At 38.0% G+C, this 23,473-nt stretch overlaps 2 protein-coding genes across 4 annotated transcripts in view; both read right to left on the bottom strand.

Moving 5' to 3' along the window:
- Positions 1-221: 221 nt before the first annotated feature.
- On the bottom strand, positions 222-11,359 carry ctdspl3 (CTD (carboxy-terminal domain, RNA polymerase II, polypeptide A) small phosphatase like 3). 2 transcript variants are annotated; one of them, XM_014990921.2, is made up of 12 exons: positions 11,104-11,359; positions 7,824-7,968; positions 7,607-7,747; positions 6,506-6,620; positions 6,226-6,337; positions 4,774-4,860; positions 3,806-3,868; positions 3,648-3,727; positions 3,423-3,549; positions 2,514-2,609; positions 632-678; positions 222-554 (listed from the first exon to the last, which is right to left on the bottom strand). In XM_014990921.2, exons 1-12 carry the CDS (start codon positions 11,221-11,223, stop codon positions 476-478), a joined length of 1,212 nt encoding a protein of 403 aa, XP_014846407.1. In that variant the 5' UTR covers positions 11,224-11,359; the 3' UTR covers positions 222-475. The 2 variants fall into 2 exon arrangements, with proteins under 2 accessions (XP_014846407.1, XP_087861197.1); XM_088005071.1 differs by having other exon boundaries at positions 222-678; positions 11,104-11,357.
- A 4,835-nt stretch (positions 11,360-16,194) lies between these two features.
- The window catches only part of arid3a (AT-rich interaction domain 3A), a 75,174-nt gene continuing 67,895 nt past the window's right edge, over positions 16,195-23,473 (bottom strand). For both annotated transcript variants that reach the window (XM_014990924.2, XM_014990925.2), the window contains exon 9: positions 16,195-22,374. In XM_014990924.2, the coding sequence (XP_014846410.2) occupies positions 22,223-22,374 (152 nt within the window). In that variant the 3' untranslated portion in view covers positions 16,195-22,222. The remainder of the gene's footprint in view (positions 22,375-23,473) is intronic.

Here is a 23,473-nt window from a genome sequence, read left to right as displayed (position 1 = left end):
GAAAATAAAAATCTGAATTTCCAATAAAAGGAAACAAGGATAAAAGTACCCAACCTTCCCATTAATACCATTTCCATTTTCTCAATAAAAGTCATCAATCTGATCGCTCTGGGAAGGCCACGCCCACTTCCTGAATGATTTGCATCAGAACCACACCTGACTTATCACAATAATCAGTCAAGTTAAATATGGAAACAATGAGCTGAAGCAACACAGCAACGCTCTATTAGTCATTTATTGTTGGAGTAAATTTATATAACAAAAAAAAAAAAAAAAGCATCTAACATATACAGATAAAAGCTGTTGATTAGCAATATGATCAATAAATAGAAAGTTAGAAATATAAACAAAATAATTCAAGTTTTGTTTGGGAAATATTTACACACATTAGCAGTTTGCTGCTTGAGGAATCGGTTCTGGAAAGAAGCCGGGTTCAAGTGTCGATCGGTCAGCAGCGTCTGAAATGTGCCATCCTTTAAGGAGAACCGCAGGAGAACCGGCCCGGTTCCCGACACGGACATACCGCCTTCCGGTCAGGCGGTCCGATCTGGAATCTGCAATTCAACCTAAACATGAGCTACAACAGTCAGCTGGTGAGGTGGGGAGGGTCTGTCAGTCCTCAGACAGCAACCTGTGGAAGTGGTCCTTCCTCTTCTTCAGAACCTCCTGGAAATCCTCCTGGAGAGACAAAAATAATCCAATCTGTAGCCACGGCAACAAAGGCAGATGTTCAGATCATAACAGGTGGGAGGGTGAAGAGGTCAATAATTTAATCAAAAAGACAGAAATATACCCATAAGCCTTTTCCTGAAGAGTTTAAGTCCGGTTTAATCAAACTGTTGTTTGTCTAGAAGGTCCGGTTTGTTTGGGGGAGATGTGAACGTGTAATACGACAGCAAACTCTGGTCAACCTACAAACCTTAAACTCAGTTTGAGTGAATGTATGGATGACAGGAAGCGGACTATAGCGCAGAGGATTCTGGGTAAATACAACCAAAACAAATGTGAGTCTAAACGCTACTGGGAGAAATGGCTTGTTGTTAAATCCTGCAACCGCTAACATCTGATGCTAATCCATTTTTGTTTACATTTAGTGAAGAAAGGAAGTTCTGCTCAGAGGTTATTGTGTCGTTTCCGTCAGTAGTTCTTAGTGCAGCGCCACCAGTGGTGAGGAGAGGAACAGGTTTTTCATTTAGCTGAACCTCACCAGCTGAAAATGTAAAGAATATTTAAGCCCCAAACCAACCAAGTTTACCGAACTGGTAAGAGTGAAAACACCCATAAGCACACTTGGTTATCTTTTATTTCCTCCAGTGTTTCTAGACTGGAAATGTCATCACATAATTGCTCTGTTAACTCTGGCCAAGAGTTTGGAAAATAACAAAAACAAACCAGTTTTTAACCTCCATCACAGATAAACAACACAGCCTCAGTATGCAGCAGCAGCCAGGGATATTCTTTTCTTTCAGCATCGTTTTACAAACATCAGGAAACGGATCCAAGCAGTGACAGATGTTGCAGTAATTTTGAAAAATGAAATTAACTCCAGGAGAGTTTCTGTTGCTTGTACCAGGTGTGTAACTTTAACTGCAGTCATATGGATGCTATATGGTAATTATGGGCCATCAATGCAGTCAGGACCACTCACATTCCCGTCACCATGTTTTGTTTAACCAACTGCTTTCCTCTGGGAGGCGCTACAAAACTCCCCTCATTAGGAAAAACATCAAAACAAAAAACATTTTTTTCCTCTTCAATAATCCTAAAGTCTGCATTGTTACACAGTCTTTACTTGGTTCTCTTCAACTCCCTTTTCTTGTACAAATGTGGGTTGTATTTTACTTATCGTCTGTGGGTTACATTATTTTAACCTTCAATGATAATGTGGCTTATTTAACATTTAGTAAGAGTATTTGGCCTTTATTCAATGTAAAAGGAGGATAAATAAAATCAACTGCCAATACAGCAGTCAGAAAACTTGTAATAATTCTCTTGATATTTTGACTATTAGTCTTGCTGATGATCTGTAAGTGTTTTAAGGTGGAAGGCCTAACGACCATCACCCTAATCTTTAATTCCTTCCATACTTTCTCTATCAGATTCAAGTCCAGATTCAGCTGCACCTCTCTAAAAGGTCAATATTAATTCCCGTCAGGTTAAATAGCTACTGTGTTGTAAACAAGCCATTAAAAATAGATTTAGACACACAAATTATTAATTTTAAATGAGACACACCAACTGCTTAGCCTGCAATGCCTTAATGTGTCCACATGAGGGCAGCAGAACCTGCTGTACTGAAACTCTTTAATAAGCAACAATATTGTTCCTTTAAGTGTACCTTCTGGAGGAATAAAAGCCCAGGAATCTAACTTTAACATATATGTTTTAATATTAGGTGACTAAAAGATGAACTACAAGGGCTGTTAAATGTTTTATGTTTATTTTCTCCTGTGGCAGAGCGGATTTCTTTGGGAGAAATCTAGGAAAAGAAAAGCATTTAGAAGCAGACTTACCGCTGGAGCCAGTCTCTCCATGTAGGGGATGAGTTTCTGCAGCTCTTTGTCTTCTGATCCTCCAGACCAGCTCTTAATGGGAATGGTGTTCATCAGCTGGAGAAAGGAAAAAAAAAGATGAGAAACAAAGAAAACACTAAACCAGTGGGGAACAAGTAAACCTACACAGGGTTAAAACATCTTGTTAATAGTGGAGAGTTTAAAACAAAGCCAGAGGACAAAATGTGGCTTCATCCTCACCGATGTGTCAATATTTAATAACCAAGTTGCAGCTTGGTTATTAATGTTTTTACAGCTCAATCAGGCTGTATGAGAGCGAGCGAGAGCAAGACGTCAGCAGCCAACAGAAAGGCTGAATATCCTGCAGCAAAGTTGCCCTTTCATTTGCTTTTGAGGTTTCATGACTGAGCTGTTATCGAACATGTTGAATGTGGAAATGTTGGGAGCTTTTTGGAAATCTAAGAGTTAAAGTGAGCAGGAGTGTTTTCTAAACATTAATCAGTTCTTAAAGAGAAACGGGTTTGTTAACGCCAAAGCTCCAGAGTGCAGCTCTTAAAAAAAAAAATCTTGCTGCACGTTGAGAGAAAAAAATTTTTTTTTATTGCAATGCTAATGATAAAGACTGTGATAATAATAATTATCTGCTGAGTTATTAAAAATAAGAATAAAGTACTTATAGATTTTTACTCCCACTAATGACTAACCACACATCTATTTGTTTAGATATTATTAAAAGAGTTATACTCATTTAAATATTATTTTCATGGCATCAACACACAGCAACTTCCCAAACATCCAAACAATCCTCTGCAGTTGAAAAATTGAGTTCATCCATATTGTGCAGTTCTACTCTGATAATTAAATATATCTTTTAAGCTAAACAGTTTTCTGTGTAGTAAAGTTTCTCACGTGGTATGGGTAGGTGTGCGGTGCGTTATCCAGGACGACGGTTTTCATCAGGTCTCTCCCGAGGATGCTGAGGTCCTTGATGTAGTGACCGAGGACGCAGGCGCAGTCGTCCTGATACAGGCGGTGACTGAAAAACAAAAACCAGAAGCAGCTCAATGTCAACTTGTACCAACAAAACGGAGGAAAACAAATAAAAACTCAGCAGCAGCTCTGAAGGCGACGTACCGGAAGAGTTTCTTCTGAGGGTCGAGGATCTCCAGGATCTTCTCGGCGTATTCCTTCTTTGCACAGGTGTAAACAAAAAGCTGGAAATCGCAGGAAGCTGCGGTTAGAAGTTTGGAAACGATTTACAAAGAGAAACAGAAACTGTGAATTTCTCAAACCTCGTAGATTTTTGCCATGGCTTGAAGAAACTCTCTCACATGCGGACGCAGGATCATGTACACCTGTTGAAAGAACAAATACTTCTTTATTAAAAAAACATGAAAAACGACTGGTGTTGCATGAATTTCATGTTTCTTTATGCAAAAGCTTTTACTTTAAACTTTCTAGCAGCTCTGAATCATTCCCAGGATTCCTCTGTGGCATTTTAATGTTTGGATTGCACAAGGGAATTCTGGGAATGTTTGGGAGTGCTGCAGTGTGGGTGTAAAGCATTACTCATCAAGAAAAGGCAAAGAAATCTTAAATTTGTTGTTTTCAGTCTAGTTTCATGCCAACACAGAATTCTGTTATTTTTTTCCTACAAGCTGATTCAATTTTATTAAACCAGATAATATAAAAACACAAAAGTAAAAAAAAAATGTTCTAGATTCTCTGATAAAAGTGGTTTTACGAATCCACCCAAAAATTTATGAATTACAGCAAAATTAACCCAATTTCTGCATCAAAACATGCCCACAACTGATGCCTTTTAAAAATAAACCAACATCACAAAATTGTAAAATATTTGCAGACAATAAATGTTGGGAGTTTTAGTTTTACACATTTAATGAACTGGAGGACAGAAAAATGATGCAGTTTTGATTTCCATCTCGAAGCTCCTTGTATTGTTTTAGTTTGTGCAACAGCAGCAGCTGCTGTCTGGTGATTAACAGACCAAAATGTCATGATTACACTATAAAAAAAAGCAACTTTTCTAGAAAATGTTTGTTTACTAAACAGCAAATTTCTGATTCGCTAACTCGACATGTTCCATAAAACCGTTGGTTATGAGCCACATGTTTTATCGATGTTTTCCTGGTTCAGCTCACCTGAATCTAACCAACAGGAAGCCGAGCTGAGAAACTCATCGAGCCGTTTCTTGGAGCAGCAACATTTAAAGCATCAACTAAAAGCAGAGATTACTTACCTTGTATTGATGATCCTGGAATGTGGTAAAGAAAGTATAATCTGCTTCTTCGATCACATTCAGGGAGCTGAACATGAGCGTCTCCTCCTGTTCGGAGAAACAAAAACGTGAATCTGTCTTCTTTTACATCCAGCTGTTGCCACAACACAAATGGTTAGGACTAAAATAAAAAATGTAATTGATGTTCGCTGTTAAGTCTGGCATGGAGTTTGCATGTTCTCCCTGTGCATGCGTGGGTTTTCTCCGGGTTCTCCGGTTTCCTCCCACAGTCCAAAAACATGACTGTCAGGTTGATTGGCCTTTCCAAATTGCCCCTAGGTGTGAGTGTGTGTGTGCATGGTTGTTTGTCCTGTGTGTCTCTGTGTTGCCCTGCGACAGACTGGCGACCTGTCCAGGGTGTACCCCACCTCTCGCCCGGAACGTGAGCTGGAGATAGGCACCAGCACCCCTCCCGACCCCACTGAGGGACAAGGGTGAAGGAAAATGGATGGATGGATGGATGTTAAGTCTGTACCAATATTTTGCTCTTTTCCCAGAACCTCATGACCTTTAATGCTGCCAGCAAACCAAACCAAATGGCACTGAATGGATATCGTGTTGGTTGGCAGCAGAGTTGTGTTTAAATCAGGTTGATGTCTTTAGTTTGGGTTTTTCACCTCCGGTTTGCTCCATCGCACTAAAACGTCTCGATCGATGATCGACTCGCTGATCCAGCAGCTGCTTCAGCGGTTCACAGGTTTAGTTAATAGTTAGGGAGCCGAGCTGCAGCCTCCCGTTTCTTTAAAGTCGGGGATAATTAGCTGCAGACCGGATAATGAACAGCTGCTTTGGCTCAGGTAGCTTCTAAACGCAGCATAAAACTCACATCTAGTTAAACATTCACTCTGTGATGAACAAATTAAATCCATCTCAGTCTTTGGAACTAGGAACTAATTAAACAATTAATTGGATTAACCGTGATGAAATGATTATTAGAAAAATCAACAACTAAGTTAGTAATCGATTATTTGTTTACTGGAGTTACAGACTCATTTGCTGAAAGAACAACCCAGTAAATGAGCCAAAACTGTACAAAAATAAAATACATTTTGATTTCAAAATGAAAGCATTTGTAAAAGTTTTAGCTTCACAATTTCTCAAAAAAAAAAAAAAAAAAAAGAATCTGTCATTAGGCACCTTTTGCAGATCTTTTCACAGTTTGATATTAAGGAATTGAATTGCTTATTTGCATTTTTTATGTATTTTAATGTTTAAAAAAATATCTGCAGTATGTGGCAATAAAAAACAACTGATTAGCTAATTAATCATCACAATAAAGTGATAGGATAATCAGTTACTAAATTATTCATTAGTTTCAGCTCTACATTGTACTAGGATTGTTTTCCAGTTCCAGTATTTGTCCCAGTTTGGTTCTGGGATGAACATTAGAGCGTCAGAGCTGACTGAGCGTACCAGGTCGACCACCAGCGTGGCCTCCGGCGTGCTCCGGGTTTTTGGCGGGATGTCTTGGAGACACGGCCGGGAATGCTGAGACTGGGACGGGATGTTCTTGATAAAGGTAAACCTGAGAACATGACAATAAACACGTAATGTATAAAAACAAGAAAACGTGTACATTAATGAAGGAGCTGGAAATCTAACTTTTGTTAAAATGAGATGTTTCCCCTGCCAGAGGTAAAAAAAATTAAAAAATAAAATAAAATAAACAGAAAGAGGAAGAAGAAGAACGTACGGATCAAAGACGTCGTCGTCCTCGTCTCCAGCCAGCAGGTCGATGGAACCGTAACCAAACACTCCTTGTTCTGGGCTCAGCAGAACACTGTTGGCAGTTTCAGGACATTTCATATCTGAGCAGAAAAACAAAGAGAAACAGCCTGAGACGACCTGCAGGAGCAGCGAGTCACTACAGCAGGACTGGCAGAGGAAGAACAACAGGCATGACCGGTTTTTATTTTCTATTTAAAAACAAATTAAACTTTATACTCTCCCAATCATTTATTAATCTTTAAAGTCAGATTTAGAAAGCTGAGCTAAGATGTTAAGTTTACTGAAGATTACACACAGAGACCGCTGTTTACGTTGGAGAACGCCAACTGGGCTAGTCGCTAATCCAAGATATTATGGATGGTTTAAAAATTAAACCATGTAATCACACTCTATTTGTCTGTACAATTTGTAAAGATGTTTTAAAGGTGGAAAAGTGAATAAATCCTAAAAACAGTGGAAGGCTAAGAGCTCATCCAAAAAAATACTTTGACTAACTTAGAACAAATCCAACAGAAAATGTAAAAAAAAAACAAATAAAAAACCTTCTCAATGGATTGGTAGGACTTTTTTTTTTGCACATTTCTCACTGTAACAAGTTTCTCACTATCCAAATGATGAAGTCATTACTCACACAAATGGTCAGATATATTGATATTTAATTAAAAACTCTGATAAATTTGGTTTTCTGTTTAAAACAAACACAGGTGGGTTTCCTGACTAGCTGTTAGCGTTCCATCTTTTCTAAAACCCGCTGACACGACGCCGTCTGGTGCATGTGAGGAACTGCTGCTGATCACCAGAAAAACTCTTAATGATGCAATCAACTCACAGCGGTCTGAACCATCTGCTCGGTCTGCATTCCTTTTAACTCAATAAATCAATGTTTATTGACGACTGTTCATCTTGTGTGAACGCATGGCATCACCACACAGTGGGAAAAGTTAAAAACTGAATTCAAAAGATTTGCTGAAAGCAGCAGAGACCATGAGACTGATGGAGATGACACGGAGACAAAAGGAGTCTGTGACGCTCTTCACTGTTTCAGGCCAGAAGCTGAGACACCTACTCTCCTTGCTGGGCGTGAGGAACCGCACCATGGGCGGATAGATGTTTCTGGCCGTGGAGTTACGAGGGGACGCCACGTCGATCTCCGACAGAATGCGCTCGTGGTGGATTATGGGCTTGAGTGGGGTCTTAAAAGCCAAATCTGGAAGACAAGAAGAGGACCGGTTAGGAAAGAGGATTTGTAGATTAAGGAAAATAAAAAACGTCAAGAGTGTAACCTGCTGATTGAGATAAAACACCCGACTCTCTGTCCTCAACAGCGATGGCCCTCGGCCGCTTCCTCGCCCGGCCACGAGGCAGCGGCCGCCTCTTCACCGTAGGAACCTCATCCTCTGGTTGGTGAACCACAGACTCCTCCTTAACCTAGTCGCAGGTGAAATAAATAAAAGCAGTTATGAAAATTAGTCTCGTTCAATCATGAAACCAAACAATTTAGTCTGTGGTGCAAAGTTTGGTAGATGTGAGAAGATCTGACTTTATTTTCACATAAAAAACCACCTTGATGCTCAACTGTCAGGGTTTCCCCAGTGTATTATAAGCCTGGCGGGCCTCCAGGCTTTACTTGTGCCTCCACCAGGCTAAGCACTGCTTATTTATTTAGGTCTTTTTAAAATGTTTGCATTTTTAAGACTTTATAGTTGTTCAGGTATTAATCTTCCAATCTTTCAATAATACATAATTATCAAGTGATATTTTCAAATTTTCTGTCAACTTTAAACATTTTTTAAAATCAAAAACATGACAGGCCGCTGTATGAATGACTGTCCTACTGCCCACTATCTACACTATCATTATTTAATATTATGTTTTTAGCTTGTGTACTTTTAATTCTTTGTAATTTTTTTTTTTACAATTTATTCTATTTTGCATTTTGAACATTGTAATCTTTCTCTGGGAAATAGAATTGTAATGATTGTTTTCTTTATCATGATGCACAAGTCGACTTTTCTTTTTTCTTTAGTATTTAAATTGGCATCATGATATTGTGATTATACGTTTTGTATTATTTGCTTCCTTGTGAATGTAGAAAGTAAAAATATATACATACTAGCATAGTAAAATGGGCTTTTTTAATCCTTTCAACATTAATTTTGTACCTTCATGCATATCTACAGATTAATTTAAATGATAAACAGCGTTGTTATGATTAATCTATGAGCTTTAACTGCCAAATCATTAGAGACAAGGATGAGCCTTTATCAAACCAATATTGATTCCATGATTTGTTTTAAGACCAAATGTCCCGAGCACAGAGCCTCAAACACTAATGTTTAGCTGATGAAACCAACACTTTAATAGCACCAAAGCAACTTCCATTCCACATAATGAACAACAATAGCTTATGACAAAAGGCATTTATTTCAGATGTGCTCATAAAAAGCACATTTAATGAAACCTGAGCAATAAAACATCAGCTGGTGGATCAAGAACATCTCATTTGGGCTTTCAATGAGCAACAGAGACTAAACGCTGAGGTCTGATCAGACATTTCTGCTCTCAACCATCAAACCACAGTAAACTCCTGGCAGCGGCTCAACCCTCATTTGTGTTCGCAGCGTGAAACACGTGTGTTCTGGTGACCTACTTTCTCCGGACCACCTCTCACATGCGCCGACTCTGCGTTAATCCAACACAGACTCAGGGCATCCGTCCTCTAAGCAGCCATCATTATTTCAACATTTCTACAACAGGGAGAGCTAGTTTTGTTGATTTTCATAATTTTGTTTGTAAGGCATGTTTTCAGCATCGAACTAAATCAAAGTGCTTCACATGACTAGAAGGAAAAAACATTACATTACAAAGAAAGAGGAAATGATGAGGCTGAAAAATAGATTGCACTTTATGATGTTCCAGTTGTTATTAATCAAAGGGAAAGCTAAACAAACGGGGTTTTTACTCAAACCCAGAAAATCAACACATGGATGTAATTCATAAAGACCCACAGTGCTTAGGAGAAGCCTGTGTTTTGTTTATTCTGTTTTGTTTATTAAAACATTTCAAAGCTAAAATCTCCATTTCAACTAGTATTGATCTTAATTTGTCCCTTTTCTTTGACCTAAAGGACATAAGGTCTAGTTAGGGGTTTGAACCAGCAACCACCTGTTACAAATAAATCCATCTCCTGAGTCACTGCCACCACAGTTTAATTTATTTATCTATAATCCAGATTAAAGTCTGACCAAGTTGCTGCAGTTCCAGAAAGACAAACAGCACTCCTATGTAAAAGTGTCACCTAATCGGTTACTCAGTATTTGACCTCTGACCCCTCAATTACTACTTCTAAGCACATTTAGGAGCTTCAATCTATGGCTGAGTAAAATACACATACCATTTACTCCTCATTGTGTAGAAAAGAGTATTCAATCTGCCTCTGTGCAGTTATACACAATGCATTTATTGGCATAAATCTAAATCATCATTGTGACATTAGATGTTGATGCAATTAAGATGTGGCTCCATAAGAAAGGAACAAACAAAAAAAAGTGTCTTGACTAAAAGAAAGGCAAGGAACTGGGAGATTCTACTGCATTTTGCAATTGTCACAGCATAGAGAAAATTGATATTTTGTCTAATATACGCTAAAACCATAAAGTTAAATATGATTTTTAGATAAAAACACAGTTACTGCAAGCATGTGTGTTAAATAGGTGGCTACCAGAGCAGAAAGACTTGACTTACTAACTACCTAATGTCAGATTGCTATGCTTGTATAAAATACAGGAAGAATATAATTTAGGTCATAAGCACTTGGGTGGGGGGAGGGGGGAGCAAATTTCACAAGAAATTTCTGAATCGTGCTTTTGAGTTTGTTCTGGTAAGAGGTGTGTAATAACTTCTTTTTTTTATAAAAATATGTTATATAGTATATATAGATTCTGATCCATACACATCGTAATACCAACGTGACCAACTAGATCTAATCTTGGGAAGCTGAAAGAGCAATTAAAAAACATCGAAATGGTTTGACAGTTAAATATTTTTTACACACATTATTTTTTATGCTGTGTTCTGGTTAGTCGTGGTTAACTTCCGCCCTGATTAGTTTAAGAGTTTCATTTTGAGCTAAAGGGGATCTGAAGAACAGATGTTTGTCAATCGGAAGCTAACCTCAGCATTACTCTGAAACAGCGCCTCCTACCGGAGCTTTTAAAATGACCGAGTTCAAGCCACATTAAAAGCTGATTTCATGAGCTTTGTAGATAAATATTTACTACAAAACTTTTACAAATCTGATCGGTGACCCAATATCTCTACTTTTGATTAACTGCCATTAGGGGCGATGGGTTGTCATTCGTTTAGGCCACCTACCGTTCAGATGCTGTTTAAACACCAGATGCTAACAGTAGTTAGCATTAGCGCTGTCTGCTGTGTTGAAACTAACAAAACACCAAAACAATGAGTGATAACTGGATCTTTCTCCTGAAAACTGTTCACTGTTGCCACAAATGTGCTCAGTGTTACTAAAATGAAACAACCGTTTTTACATCGATGAGCTACCATGTTTGGTAAGGGACTTTCCGTCTCCGTCGTCGAAAGGCGCGTTTGTCTCGACCGTTGACGTGTCCTCCTCGGCGTCTCCGAAGCAGCGGTAATCGTCCTTTGAGACCTAAGTCTCATTTTTACTTTTGATGTAAGACTTGTAAAGCATCTAAACAGAAACTCTTCCGCTGCACTGTGTTCCCTTCGGACAAGCGTTTCAGTGTTCCTCCTCCCCGCCCACAACTGGACGTTTACTTGGTCTAACCCCGCCCCGCTCATCCCCGCGTCTTCGCGAATCAAAGAGGAGGAGTGCGTTTAAAACTGCAGCGGTGCATTCGATTCCCTGTTCTGGACAGCGCTTGAGGGCGGTGCTTCAACAAACTACTGTGAAACAAGTCACGTGTTCTCTGTTTACGTGGGCAGCCAGCGTGGACTGGACTGCGCTTATTCTACAACACATGTGTCAAACTCAAGGCCAGCGGGCCACATGTGGCCCGCCATGTCATTTTATGTGGGCCCCTCAGCATTTTATAGGCTGTCATTGACTTACAATAGGTTTTGAGCACGAATTGACTACAAACTACATCTCCCACAATGCATTCCGATTGTTACCAGCTAACATTACGGTTTCTCGCCACTAGAGAGCAGCAGAGTCACCTGAAGCTGCTTATTGATTTTCCCAGCGAATAAAACTGAGACATCGACAAGCTAACATCAAAACGTCCAAGAAAATAAAAATGGATTTACAAGTAAGACTGTGAATGAAGATGTGTGTGAGCTGGTGTCAGGGCGGCAGGTCACGCTAGACTTTTTTTGTTATCGTTATCTTGACCGACATCATAAAAAAAAATCGGTCATGTACTATTTTTATCCGTGAAATTACAATCATATTAACATCGACTATTTAGTCGCATTTTATGCGGTTTAGTTAATATTCACCGTGAATCCAGATCCCATCATAAATTAAGCAGATATATGCATTTTTCTCGTAGTGACAAAAACCACCCCAATAACTTTTAATAAATTAAATTAAGCGACTTCACTTAAATTAGCATCACTTCACCCCCTGGGGTCTGAACGCACTTCCTCCTGTTACCCATCTGCAGAAAAATCTGCGCTAATTCATTAGTCAGTTGGATCTGTCTGATCTCTGTGAGTGTTTTACCCTGTGCGGTCCGGTGTGCGCTTTTACCAGGATTATTTATTTATTTATTTTTGCGTGGTTTCGCTTCTCCAAAACGGACAGATGTTACGTCTGCGGCTCCTCCAGACCGCCGCTCTCCTGGGACAATGACAACTTCAATACATTTTTTGATCCCAGGCTTAGTTTATAGACTGAACAGACAGAAACAGTTACCATTATATACTGCTCAAAAAAATAAAGGGAACATTTCACTTTAATTTTGTGTGTGGCTCCAAATCCAGGCCTCCATTGGTTAATAAATTTGATTTCCATTAATGATTTTTGTGTAATTTTGTTGTCAGCACATTCAACTTTGTATGGAACAAAGTATTCAATGAGAATATTTCATTCATTCAGATCTAGGATGTGTTATTTGAGTGTTCCCTTTATTTTTTTGAGCAGTGTACATTTTAAACTGTTGATTTTATTTTTGAACCATTTTTTATTTTGAAATGTTGATTTTATTTTTGAACCATTTTTATTGTAAAGTGTTGATTTTATTTTTGAACCATTTTTTTAGTTGTAAAGTGTTGATGTTATTATTGAAACCTTATTTATTTTGAAGTGTTGATTTTGTTTTTGAACCCTTATTTATTTTTGAAGTGTTGATTTTATTTTTGAACCCTTATTTATTTTGAAGTGTTGATTGTCTGAAAGACCTTACACATGAATTACCCCATACAGGGTTTGAACCGACGACCTCAGCATTACCAGCACGGTGCTCTAACCTGCTGAGCTAACTCACCTACCTTACAAACAGTTGAGTTTCCATGGATTTAAGAATAACTTACATGATCTTACCACAATGGAGATTTGATAAAAGTGCTTATATTCTAATGTTTTTCAAAACAACATACATAATATTTTATTTTCCAGAGATTTTGTATTTTGAAGTGTTGATATTATTTTTTGAACCATTTTTAATTTTCAAGTGATTGTATTTCAGAGATATTTTTTTATTTAATGTCTTAATTTTATTTTTGAACCATCTTTTATTTGTAAGTGTTGATTTTATTTTTTAGCCATTTAACCAATTCTCTGTAGAACCATTTGTCTCTGCTAATGACATCTTTAATACATTTCTTTGATCCCAGGCTTAGTTTATGGACTGTAATGTGAAATTGGGCACAATTATAAGTCTGACCAAGTTTGTTCACCAAGTTACTGTGCTCTCTGAGAGGATCTGTGGTTTAAGTATTTGACATTGTTCCATGCCCATTGTTGACATTAGTCTCTAACAAAATGTAAATCATCTACCAGGAACACTGCAAAGAACCTGAGTTCCTGTAGTGTAGTGGTTATCATGTTTGCTTCACACGCAAAAGGTCTCTGGTTCAAAACCAGACAGAAACAGATTTTGCATGTTCTATTCATCACAGGTGTTTACTAAAGGTCAACAAGGGTTCTGTGGTGTCATGGTCTGTACTCTGAATCCAGGCATCTGAGTGCAAACCTCAGTTGAAATTTTCATGCGTTGCATCTCACATCATCAACTTTGGAACCTCAAACTGAAACAAAGCAGAGAAGTTCAGTTCCTGTAGTGTAGTGGTTATCATGTTTGCTTTACATGCAAAAGGTCTCTGGTTCAAAACCAGACAGAAACAGTTTTTGTAGGTTATGCATCTGTTGGGGTGCAGTGAGACAACAAGAGCCTTCCTCTTTGGTGATGGTTCATTTGCCAGTCAGCTTCTTTGAAATCGAAGCTACTTTACTTCAATTACCAATTGGCAGTTCTATGGCGTAATGCATGTGTCAAACTCAAGGCCCGTGGGCCACATGGGGGCCCCCAGCATTTTATAGGCCAATGATTGACTTAAAATAGGTTTTGATCACGAACTGACTACAAACTACATTTCAACCAAAGGTTTGTAATGCGCTTCCTAACCAGACGCTCCAAAGCATCTGGTCCATAACTCTTCAACACGCTGTCAGCTCCCGGTCAGAAAGACGCATTTAGTTCAGAGACCATGAGATGATATTCAGAAAGGATTTTTTAAATTAATTGATTTCAGTTGCCTCTGAGACTAAATCTTTGCGTAAAGTCTATAATGTCTGCCCATGTATCTTGTTTTTATTATTTGCTTGCTGACCTTTAAACACTGATTTAAATATTGTAATTTTTAAACTGAGCAGTAATTTTACATCCATGGAAACTCAAATGTAATATTTAAAACTTCAATACATAAAATCAATTATTTAACATTATGAAGTGGTGTTTAATTTATTTTTAACATTGTATTTTTATACATTTATGCTAGGGGTGCCCAAGTCTAGTTTTCCAGAGCTCCCATCTGCAACTTTAGATGCATTCCCTCTCTAACACACCTGGACCATTGACTCATTGTAAGCCTCTACAGAACTGAATGAGGGAAGTCAACCTTTTGTCTGGGGTGTTTTAGCAGGGATGCACTCCTGATTTGTACCGTCAATGTGGCCCGTTGAGGGTGGCCAATATACTGAAGTGGCCCTCGGTGAAATTGAGTTTGACACCCCTATTCTACAATGAATATTTTATCCAGTATATGGTCAGAAATATATTCTTTAAAATGATTTTATTTCTAGGTTGTTTTTATAGACTCCTTACAATTTTTGATAAAACTTCAGACACACAATTTTTCTTATCTAAACCTTTATTGTAGTATTTTGTAATAACATAAATATTGAAAGGATAAAAGTGTTTGTTTTTATTAGACATTAACATTCAGCCATTCTGAAAATTTTCCAGTTTTGACCCGTTCTGTCTTGTAACTTCATTCGTTATTCTGCTTTATCAGGCATGTCATTTTAAAGAAGAAAACATCAAAACATACAGTACCTTAAGGAAGCATTAAATAGTTTAAAACTATTTTTAAAATTATTTTCCATAAAACACAATAGGTAATTAAAAAAAAAACTATCTTACACACATGGTGTTTGGCTTTGTGATTAATCTCTTTGTCATTTTACGACTATTTTATATTAATAAAGAGGTTAAGTATTCTTGTATTTCAGTGAAAATGTTGACAAATAATCTTAGAAAAAATAGCAGATTTCTGTTTAAGATAATTATTTAATACAGTAAATATGTAAAATACCACCTTAGATATGCTTACACTCAGTAAAGGAGACAAAACAGCTGAACTCGACCCTTGGGGATCAGGTGGCTCTGCGTTGCTGCAGGAGTTTTATTGGTTTGGGAAGCATCGCTGCAAATCAGTGCAAAGTTCAGCTTCATGCCATTCTGAAATACTTCCACTATGATGGGATTGGTCTCTTCCAGTGTGATAAAAAGTGGGAATCAGATGTAATTCAGAGTCATAATCTGTTAAAGCACCAGGAAATGTTGACACACTCAATATTTTTGAAGAATGTTGCTCAAGTTGGTGTTAAACACATGAACTAATAAGTAAGGGCCCTGCTTTGAAACTCATTAAGCCAGACTAATTGTACTTTTTATTTTTAATTTACCAGCTATCTGTAGAAGCTGCTAGAATAACAAATTCACTTAATAAAAGCTTATTCTGTGGGTTTTTCTGTATACTTGTTCTGATAAAACTAGATGTTTCTCCATGTTTGGTAAGATCATTAAAAGCACCTAAACTGTAATTTATTTCCCTGTAAACTGACAGGCTGGATAATTCAATTCAATTAAAAAATACTATTTTGGTCCCAAAGGGTCATTTAATGTTGATGATGATGTAGGGAAAAATTATCTTTACCATCAACAAAATGAAAACAGTGTTTCCTGCCATTTTTCTTCCAACCTGCTACTTTGTGTTGGTTTATCATAGAAAATCCCCAAATACATTAAAATTGCAATTAAAAAAGTAAAAAAAAAGCTAAAAAATGCAATTACTTTAGAAACTGTGCAGGAGTTTGTTGTTGACAAAGACTAAGAATCAAGCTTCTGTTGAAAATCAGGACAATAAATAAAAAATGCCCACAACTTTGTAACATTTAAGAATTGTGATATTTTATTAATTTCAGATTCAAATAAAAGTATTCACACAAACACATATTGACTAAATAGGCAAGAATTGCTCTTCACCCTTTCAGAAAAATAATGAAAAAAACAACAAAATAAAACAGTTGCACTCCCTGCAGCCACTCCACTGTTGCCGTGGTTACCGGGAAACATCCCATTCATCAAAAGACGGTAATCATTTATAGAAAAACAAAAGAGGAGGGGGGGAAGTGTGTGTGTGTGTGTGTGTGTGTGTGTGTGTGTGTGTGTGTGTGTGGAATAGCACACATCATGAGAGCAGACAGGAAGATCCACAAACGGACTCGCCATACTAACAGTGGTACAGGAAGTGGTACTTGATGTGGTACTCGTAGTAGTTAGCTGTTCATCTGGAGGTTTCCTGTTGTTGGAGCTCAATTAGACTGAACAGCAGAAGAGTTACGAACGTGTAACAGTAAAAAAAAAACAAAGGAAGGAAGGGGGACGCAGAAGGAGGCGTCCAAATGAACCTGGGAGTAAGGGGAGAGAGCTGAGGATTACCAGCAGCTCATGGTTAATCTGATGTGTTGGAGGTAATTTCAGACCCTGATGTTCGTCCTCACGCTCTCCTCCCGCTGATCAGTAACATGAGTCCAAACAGGGTAAAAAAAAAAATGCATCAAACTGGAGGTAGAGGTAGATTTTCCTGAGAAGTTGTAAGACACAACAGACACGCCTTGTTTCCGTACTGAAGATACTCAAAGACACCCGAAGATCACTCACTCTTTCACTCACTCACGCACACTCTTCTCTACAATAATCACATTATTATCAACATAATCACCGCTGGATTCATAAAACTGCTCTAGAAGTAATCTCTGTGTGCCTCAGTTTCTAAAAGCATGTCAAAAAAGAGCAAAGAAACAGCAAACAAACAATATAAACATGATATAATCCATAGCCCTAAGTAAGCCATCTATTAGAAATAATCTATTTAACAAATCTTAGAAATACAGATTAATTCATATAATTGTCACAGCAGAAGGCATCTTGTTTGTTATTTTCTCGTGATGGTTTTCCCTGCCCACAGTCCGACCTGGTGGAGGTCAAATCAGTGATGGAGTCCAGTCAAAAGGCCCTGAACCCACCTCAATCCGTAAAATGTTCCAGCTCGGCGGCGACGAGTGGGAACAGGACGCCATTTCCAAACAAGACGCTGAGGATCTATAGTTTGATTTATTTTTTAAAAATCTACAGCTTTGGTTGGATGAAAAGCGGCTCTATTTCACCAACATCTGTGAGCAAGAGACCAGGATCTCAGATTTATCAAAGTGGATTTGCTGAGAAGGATGTTCCAGTTTGTGCAACAGCATCAAAAAAAGCAGAATTAAGCAGCGACACCAACAAACTACCAGAGCGTAACTTGAGACGACAGAGTAAAGACGACAGGAACCGCCTGAAAGCTTCCCGAGTGGAAAATAAAAAACAAGAAAACCCCCAGTTTTGTTTTGTGTGCTACTCGTTTAAAACCAACGTGTTCATTTATTTATTTTTGCTACAATTTTTAAGTATCAGACTCCAGTTTGATCACAGCTACACTAAAACAGGACGCCTGGTTCCTGTAAAAACACCCAGACAGAGCGGGAAGAAGAGCGACTGCCTGTGTAAGAGTTTGAGATTTTTCTGTTGTAGTGTTTCATAATGCTCCTTCACACATTTCTACATAAACACACTTGAAACACTTGGAAGATATGAGGATATGCTCAGAGTTCGTGCCGTTGTTGAGGTAAATGCGATATTTCCATTTAGAATGCTGATTGTGCGTCGTAATAAAACCTTCCACTGGGGGGCGCTCTTGCCACAAAGGCTATAAGGCTTGAAAGTAAATCTGCTCTCCTTGCATGACTAAAAATGGTTATTGATTAAAGGAGAGAGTCACATTTAAGCAGATATCTGATTGTCTGCGGTTATTACAATCTCTTTAATGGTCTTTGTGAAGCAAGAAAAAACATTTTGATGAGGTTTTTTCTGCTTGAACGACAGGAATTGTTGATGAGGTTCTGCCAAAGCTGAGGTCCTTGAGGTAGAAACGGGGCTCGGCTTGCGGTTGAAGGGATGTACGAGAGCTTTTTTGTTTTGTTTTTTTTCCTTTAGAGGTATGCAGCGTTGCCTTAAAGTTGTCTCCTGATTGTCGCAACCACGCAATAAAAACAAAGTAAAAACTGAATAAAAACGCCAACCCTCCCTGAAAATACTGCCATGCGCCGAAAGACAAAGGAGCTGCAGAGCCTCCACTGTTCAAATGCAAATATCCCTCAGAAGCAAGTCAATAGATATGCAATAAACATGGATCGACTGGCTGGGGGGGCAGCTGCTTTACTGCTGCCCTGGGAGCTGAAAGGTCAAAGGGTGAAATCTGAAAAGGCAATGTTGATCCTTTAGATCCAGATTGATTGAATTTAGTTTTCCTTCCCCCCTCGCAAACATTCAGCCGAAGCCTTGGCTCTTTTTTTTTTGATTGTCAGCAACGTGGCATCTGCGAAAAAACTTTGGTTTCTGTGAGGATTCAGACGATGCATCGTATTTATTTATCACAGCAGAAACGGTTAGGAGGAGGAAATATGCCCATCGATGTTCCCCTCATGGTTTTTGAACTTAAACTAAAATAAATACTTTTTGCACGGATCTAAATAGACGAGTTAAAAGTATTTTTCATTAAAAAGCTACTTGATGATTATTTTTACCTCCTTGGTTGAGATTTTATTTTGTATTTTTTCTGCAAGCGTAGATTGTTTTTCTAAAATGTTTACGCCGCCTTTAATGAATGGGTCCTTGGATGTTTGTGGAGATTCAAATCAAATTAGGAAACGTGATCAATAGAAGAGGAATAGTTTCTGTTTGACCTCAGGCTCCTTTGTAAAAAGATAATTTAATTTCTCAGAGCCTTAAAATACAAAAAGAGTCCATTTGCAACACCCGTCTCTGTGGAAAGCCAAATCTGTGCCATCTTTTAAAAAACGGGTCCAGACAATCAAACCCAGAACAATTTATTTAAAATAAATAATAGTGGAGCATTTTTTTAAAATACAGTATTTAATTTTTTTAAAGGGTGTAAAGGAGCAGATGGTTATTTAGTAAATCCATATTTTCCAGCTTCCTTTGGGTTTAAATGTGGGTCTGAACTCCTTTTAAAAATGACAAAATGTCATCTCATTATCTAAAAATCCCCATTTATACAACTAATATTTAATACATTTAAAAGCAGAACTGCAGAAAAAAGTGGCAACTTGGAGTCACAAAATCACCATAGGTGACACCAAAAGGGCCTGCGTCTTTTACAATTCATTAAAATTTTACAAATATTTGATTAAGTACTACTTTTAATAAACTTTAGACATTTTACCAGAGGAACAACAGAGTTAAAGACAAATACTAAGTGTTTTATATAGGGGAACATTTCCTTTAAATTACATATATTATCATATTTTAAAGCCAAACAGCCTAAAAATCTTAAAAGTATAAAACTTGAGTGACTTTTGCCCTTTCTATCTGTATTTAAAAGGGATATATAAAATAAACTAACTGAAGACGGACTATTACAGAGTCCTCAGATATTAATGTGCTGGAAGCTGCATTACTGTCGAGTATTCAGCTCTGCTATGTGGAGAAAAGTGAGGCTTGCATGGCCTGTGAATGTAAAGCATTTTGGTGACTGAGCTGCTTGCAGGGTAACAATGCAGGTCAGAATTGGACCAAAAAAAAATCAAACGTTATGTTGTCAAAATGTTACAACGTTTTTAAAAACTTCCTCCACCTCACTGGATGAATCTCTGTTTCAATATTAACTTTATGAACCCAAAGTCAAACTGTAAGTTTTGCCGTACCAGTTTTGTATTTGGAGGACGTTGGGCTTTCCAATAATGAAGACAAATTTTGTGATGCATTCCTGCCTGCTCTGTGTTTGCTTTTTTTCATGGTTCTCAGCTTTGGACCCATTCTGAACGACTGGGTCAGAAGGGTTCAAACAGAACCCTGCAGAAAGCCAAAACGTCTTAAAAATTGTGATAAACTCTTGAGGATTGTCTAAACTGACTGAAACTTTCAATCGTCGAATGTTAAACTAAAAAAGAACTGACTTAAGTTTAAACATCTTGTTTAAATCAGGCTATTTTAAATACAATAAAAATGTGAAGTTTCAATTCTTTTTCACTTAAGTTTCTTATGAAAGGGGTTCTTTATTTAGCTAGAAGAGTGCTTTTGAAAAGTGACCAGTGTTTGTTTAGCAGCTGGTGGTGATTTCCCACAGAGAAGCGAGTCCAGGACTCAAAGCCCTGACAGCCATCTGGTGATATTTGACTGAACAGTAAAAAGTGATTAGGTGGAGGAGCTGCTCACTCTCTGGTCACCTCACGCTGCGTTAAGGCCTCCGAACAGAACCAGCGCACAAAGCCTGATTTAGGGCTGAGTAACGATCTCCAACAGTCCAGAGAGGAAACGCAGGTTCAAGTTCAAAAAGCTAAACGATTGAACTATTTCAAGACGCGGAGACTCTGCTGGCTGCTACGGCGTGCCTCTTCTGTCATAAAGCCGACCGGGTTCGTCACCGATGATAAGACACAAGCAAACGCGCAGAAAGGTCCAGATCGAACCGCAGCGGCTGCACAGTTTGAGGATCACAAAACATTCGCTGCTGTAACGTCGACGGAGAAGGCGGCATCCATGTCACAGCGCAGGATAAGAAGCACTTGGATCAGAAGAAGCACAAAGACATGCGGAAAACAAGGCCGAACGGGAAAAATGAAAAACAGAAGAATCAAGATTACGAAGAGCTGAAGATGCCTGTCGGGTTTCTCCTGAGGCCCACATGATTGTCCGTGTGAGTTTCAAAGAAAGCAAAAGGATTGAGTCGACTCTCTGATCAGAAAACTGCTTCGTTTCTGACTGAAGGGGCTAAAGCATGACACTGACCTGAAGAGGCAAGAGGGTAAAATGTAGAAAGCATTGCTCTGTCCAATGTAATAAATCACACAAAGCTAAGAGACACCTGAGAAAAATCATAACGTGATATTTTAGCTAACGACGAACCTTAAACCGAGTGCCGTTCTGCTCCAGAGAGCCGTTCGAACACACGTCTGAGACTGGCCAGGTGGAAACATACAAGACGAGCCGCAGCCGCCTCTGGGAGAACGAGCGCGCAGACAGACAGACGTGCAGAAAGCATGCCAGCCGGAGTCCGGATAAGAGCGATAATACACTGACAGTCCTGCAGGGGAGCAGAAGATCCCTGCAGGTTCTTCTGCTTCACTTAAGACTGAGATCAGGACCAAACCTGCACTTGTTCTCCCACAGGGCTGCCCACGTTTATAAGGTTATCTGGTTTTACAACAACATGAGGTCACAGCCACACAATGCTTTATGCCCTGAAGAGAAAAAAAAACATACCTTTTAAAGCTTTTCTGATTAAAAATAGAGGATTTTCATACTTCTTTTTTCATATAATTCTTAATATATAGATTACTTTTCCTGCAATGAGAAGATTATTAAAGGTTTAAACAACAAAACACAATAAAGAGAATAACAATAATGATAATAATGACAATGAAAAGTTAAAATAATAAAAAAAATCTCTCCTCTAGAAGATATAATATCATTGTCAGTCAGTAGCTGTGTTTGTGTGTGTAAACAATGCGTTAGCCTTCCTAGTTATTATCTTCTCTGTTGTTCTCCAATAATCTGTACATTTATGCAGAAATAAATAATTCACAGGTTGTGCACAAGTTTTAGCATATACTGGCTCTCAGTTGGGATTATTTCTTTTCAAAATCCTTTTGGCGATGAAGAACAAAAGAGGTGAGTTTGTGAGAGAAAACCTGAGATAGTGTACTTCAAGTGAGCAGAGTTTCAGTTTGTCTTTCTGTACTGATGATGGTTCTTCTCTTCTTTTCTTTTTGGCATAGATGACGTAGAAAATTAGGTTGCTTTTTGGCTTTTCTTAGCGTGGTGATAATAAAAAAAAAATGGGGGGAAGTTTGTTAAGACAGCGGGTTGCTGGAGGCTGAGGTAGGTGTGTTTTGCTGCTGCTGCTGCTGTGGAGCAATACGACTGCTGACAGGCTTGTTGGAGAGGGACGACACAGACACACCGGACGAAGCTGACCCTGCTGCTGCCTGAGCGAAAAGGACACCTAGACAGGAAAAGGGGCAAAAGGAAAACCATCAATCACTGTTAAAATCCACAGCACATCAATTTAAATCCAAATTCAAGAAATAGTAATATTTCACTAAAAACAGGAAACCAGGAGCCTCATTTGCACCTTATAAAACTTTATATGCTTTTAAAGATATAAATCCATAAGATCACACTAGATGTATTTGATGGAAGTTAACAACATGCACTGAAAATATAGGTAGGAAAGATTATTTCCTTATAGAGCATTATTTTAACTCAATAAACAATTTCTTTGTATTTCTAAAGTTGTTAAGGATGGTTTGAAATCATATTGGGACTCTGTGTTTAGAGACTTAAATCACAAATTCAGATCAGTTCATCTCAACTTTAAACAATATTTTCAATGTTCTTACTAATATTATATTAGCAGCTTTGATAGTTTTCTTCAGTTCTGAGGCACATAAATTGATGCTGATTTTAGTTTGTAGTATTATATCTCCAGAGATATGCAGTCTTTAGTTAATTAGTTATTTATAAAACATACAAAACTAACTAAGGCAGCTGGCCTTAAACAAACACATGTAGATATTTTTATAAAATGTGGTTGTCTTGACAGCAATTTGGTAAAATATTTCTAATATTGTGATAAATAAAAGCAGCAAGTAGCTCGATCTGATCTTAAAGGTTTAGGTTACATCTTTGTTTAATCAGTTGGGAGTATTTGCTTGATGGTACACATTTGCATCAAGAGTACTAGACCTTAACTTCATGCAAAGAAAAGAGGAAAGAGGAGTGGCCGCCTGATGTCTTGTCTGTAAAGTGGAATGCAGGAAGAAAAGGAGGCATTCTGTTTCTAAATAATGAAACAAATATTCTGTCTGATTTTTGAAGAAATAAAGTTTCTCCATTAATTGAACTTGAGATAAGCCAAAAAAAAAAAAAATAAATAAAAATAAATAAGAGATCCTCAGGTTTTACTGGATAACAATTTAAAAATGTTCCTTCAAAGAGATTTATCTGCCACATTAGCAGAGGTTTCCAAAAATAAACGTGTTTTATACCAATGAGATCTGGAAAAATGAACTATTTTGATGCCAGTTCTCGAAATCAAAACC

The sequence above is a fragment of the Poecilia mexicana genome, unplaced genomic scaffold (assembly GCF_051168715.1).
Source record: "Poecilia mexicana isolate PSO_F unplaced genomic scaffold, ASM5116871v1 scaffold_4, whole genome shotgun sequence".
In the NCBI taxonomy this organism is placed as follows: domain Eukaryota; kingdom Metazoa; phylum Chordata; class Actinopteri; order Cyprinodontiformes; family Poeciliidae; genus Poecilia; species Poecilia mexicana.
The sequence above is the reverse complement of the archived record's forward strand: the minus strand, read 5'-3'. Positions and strand labels throughout refer to the sequence as shown.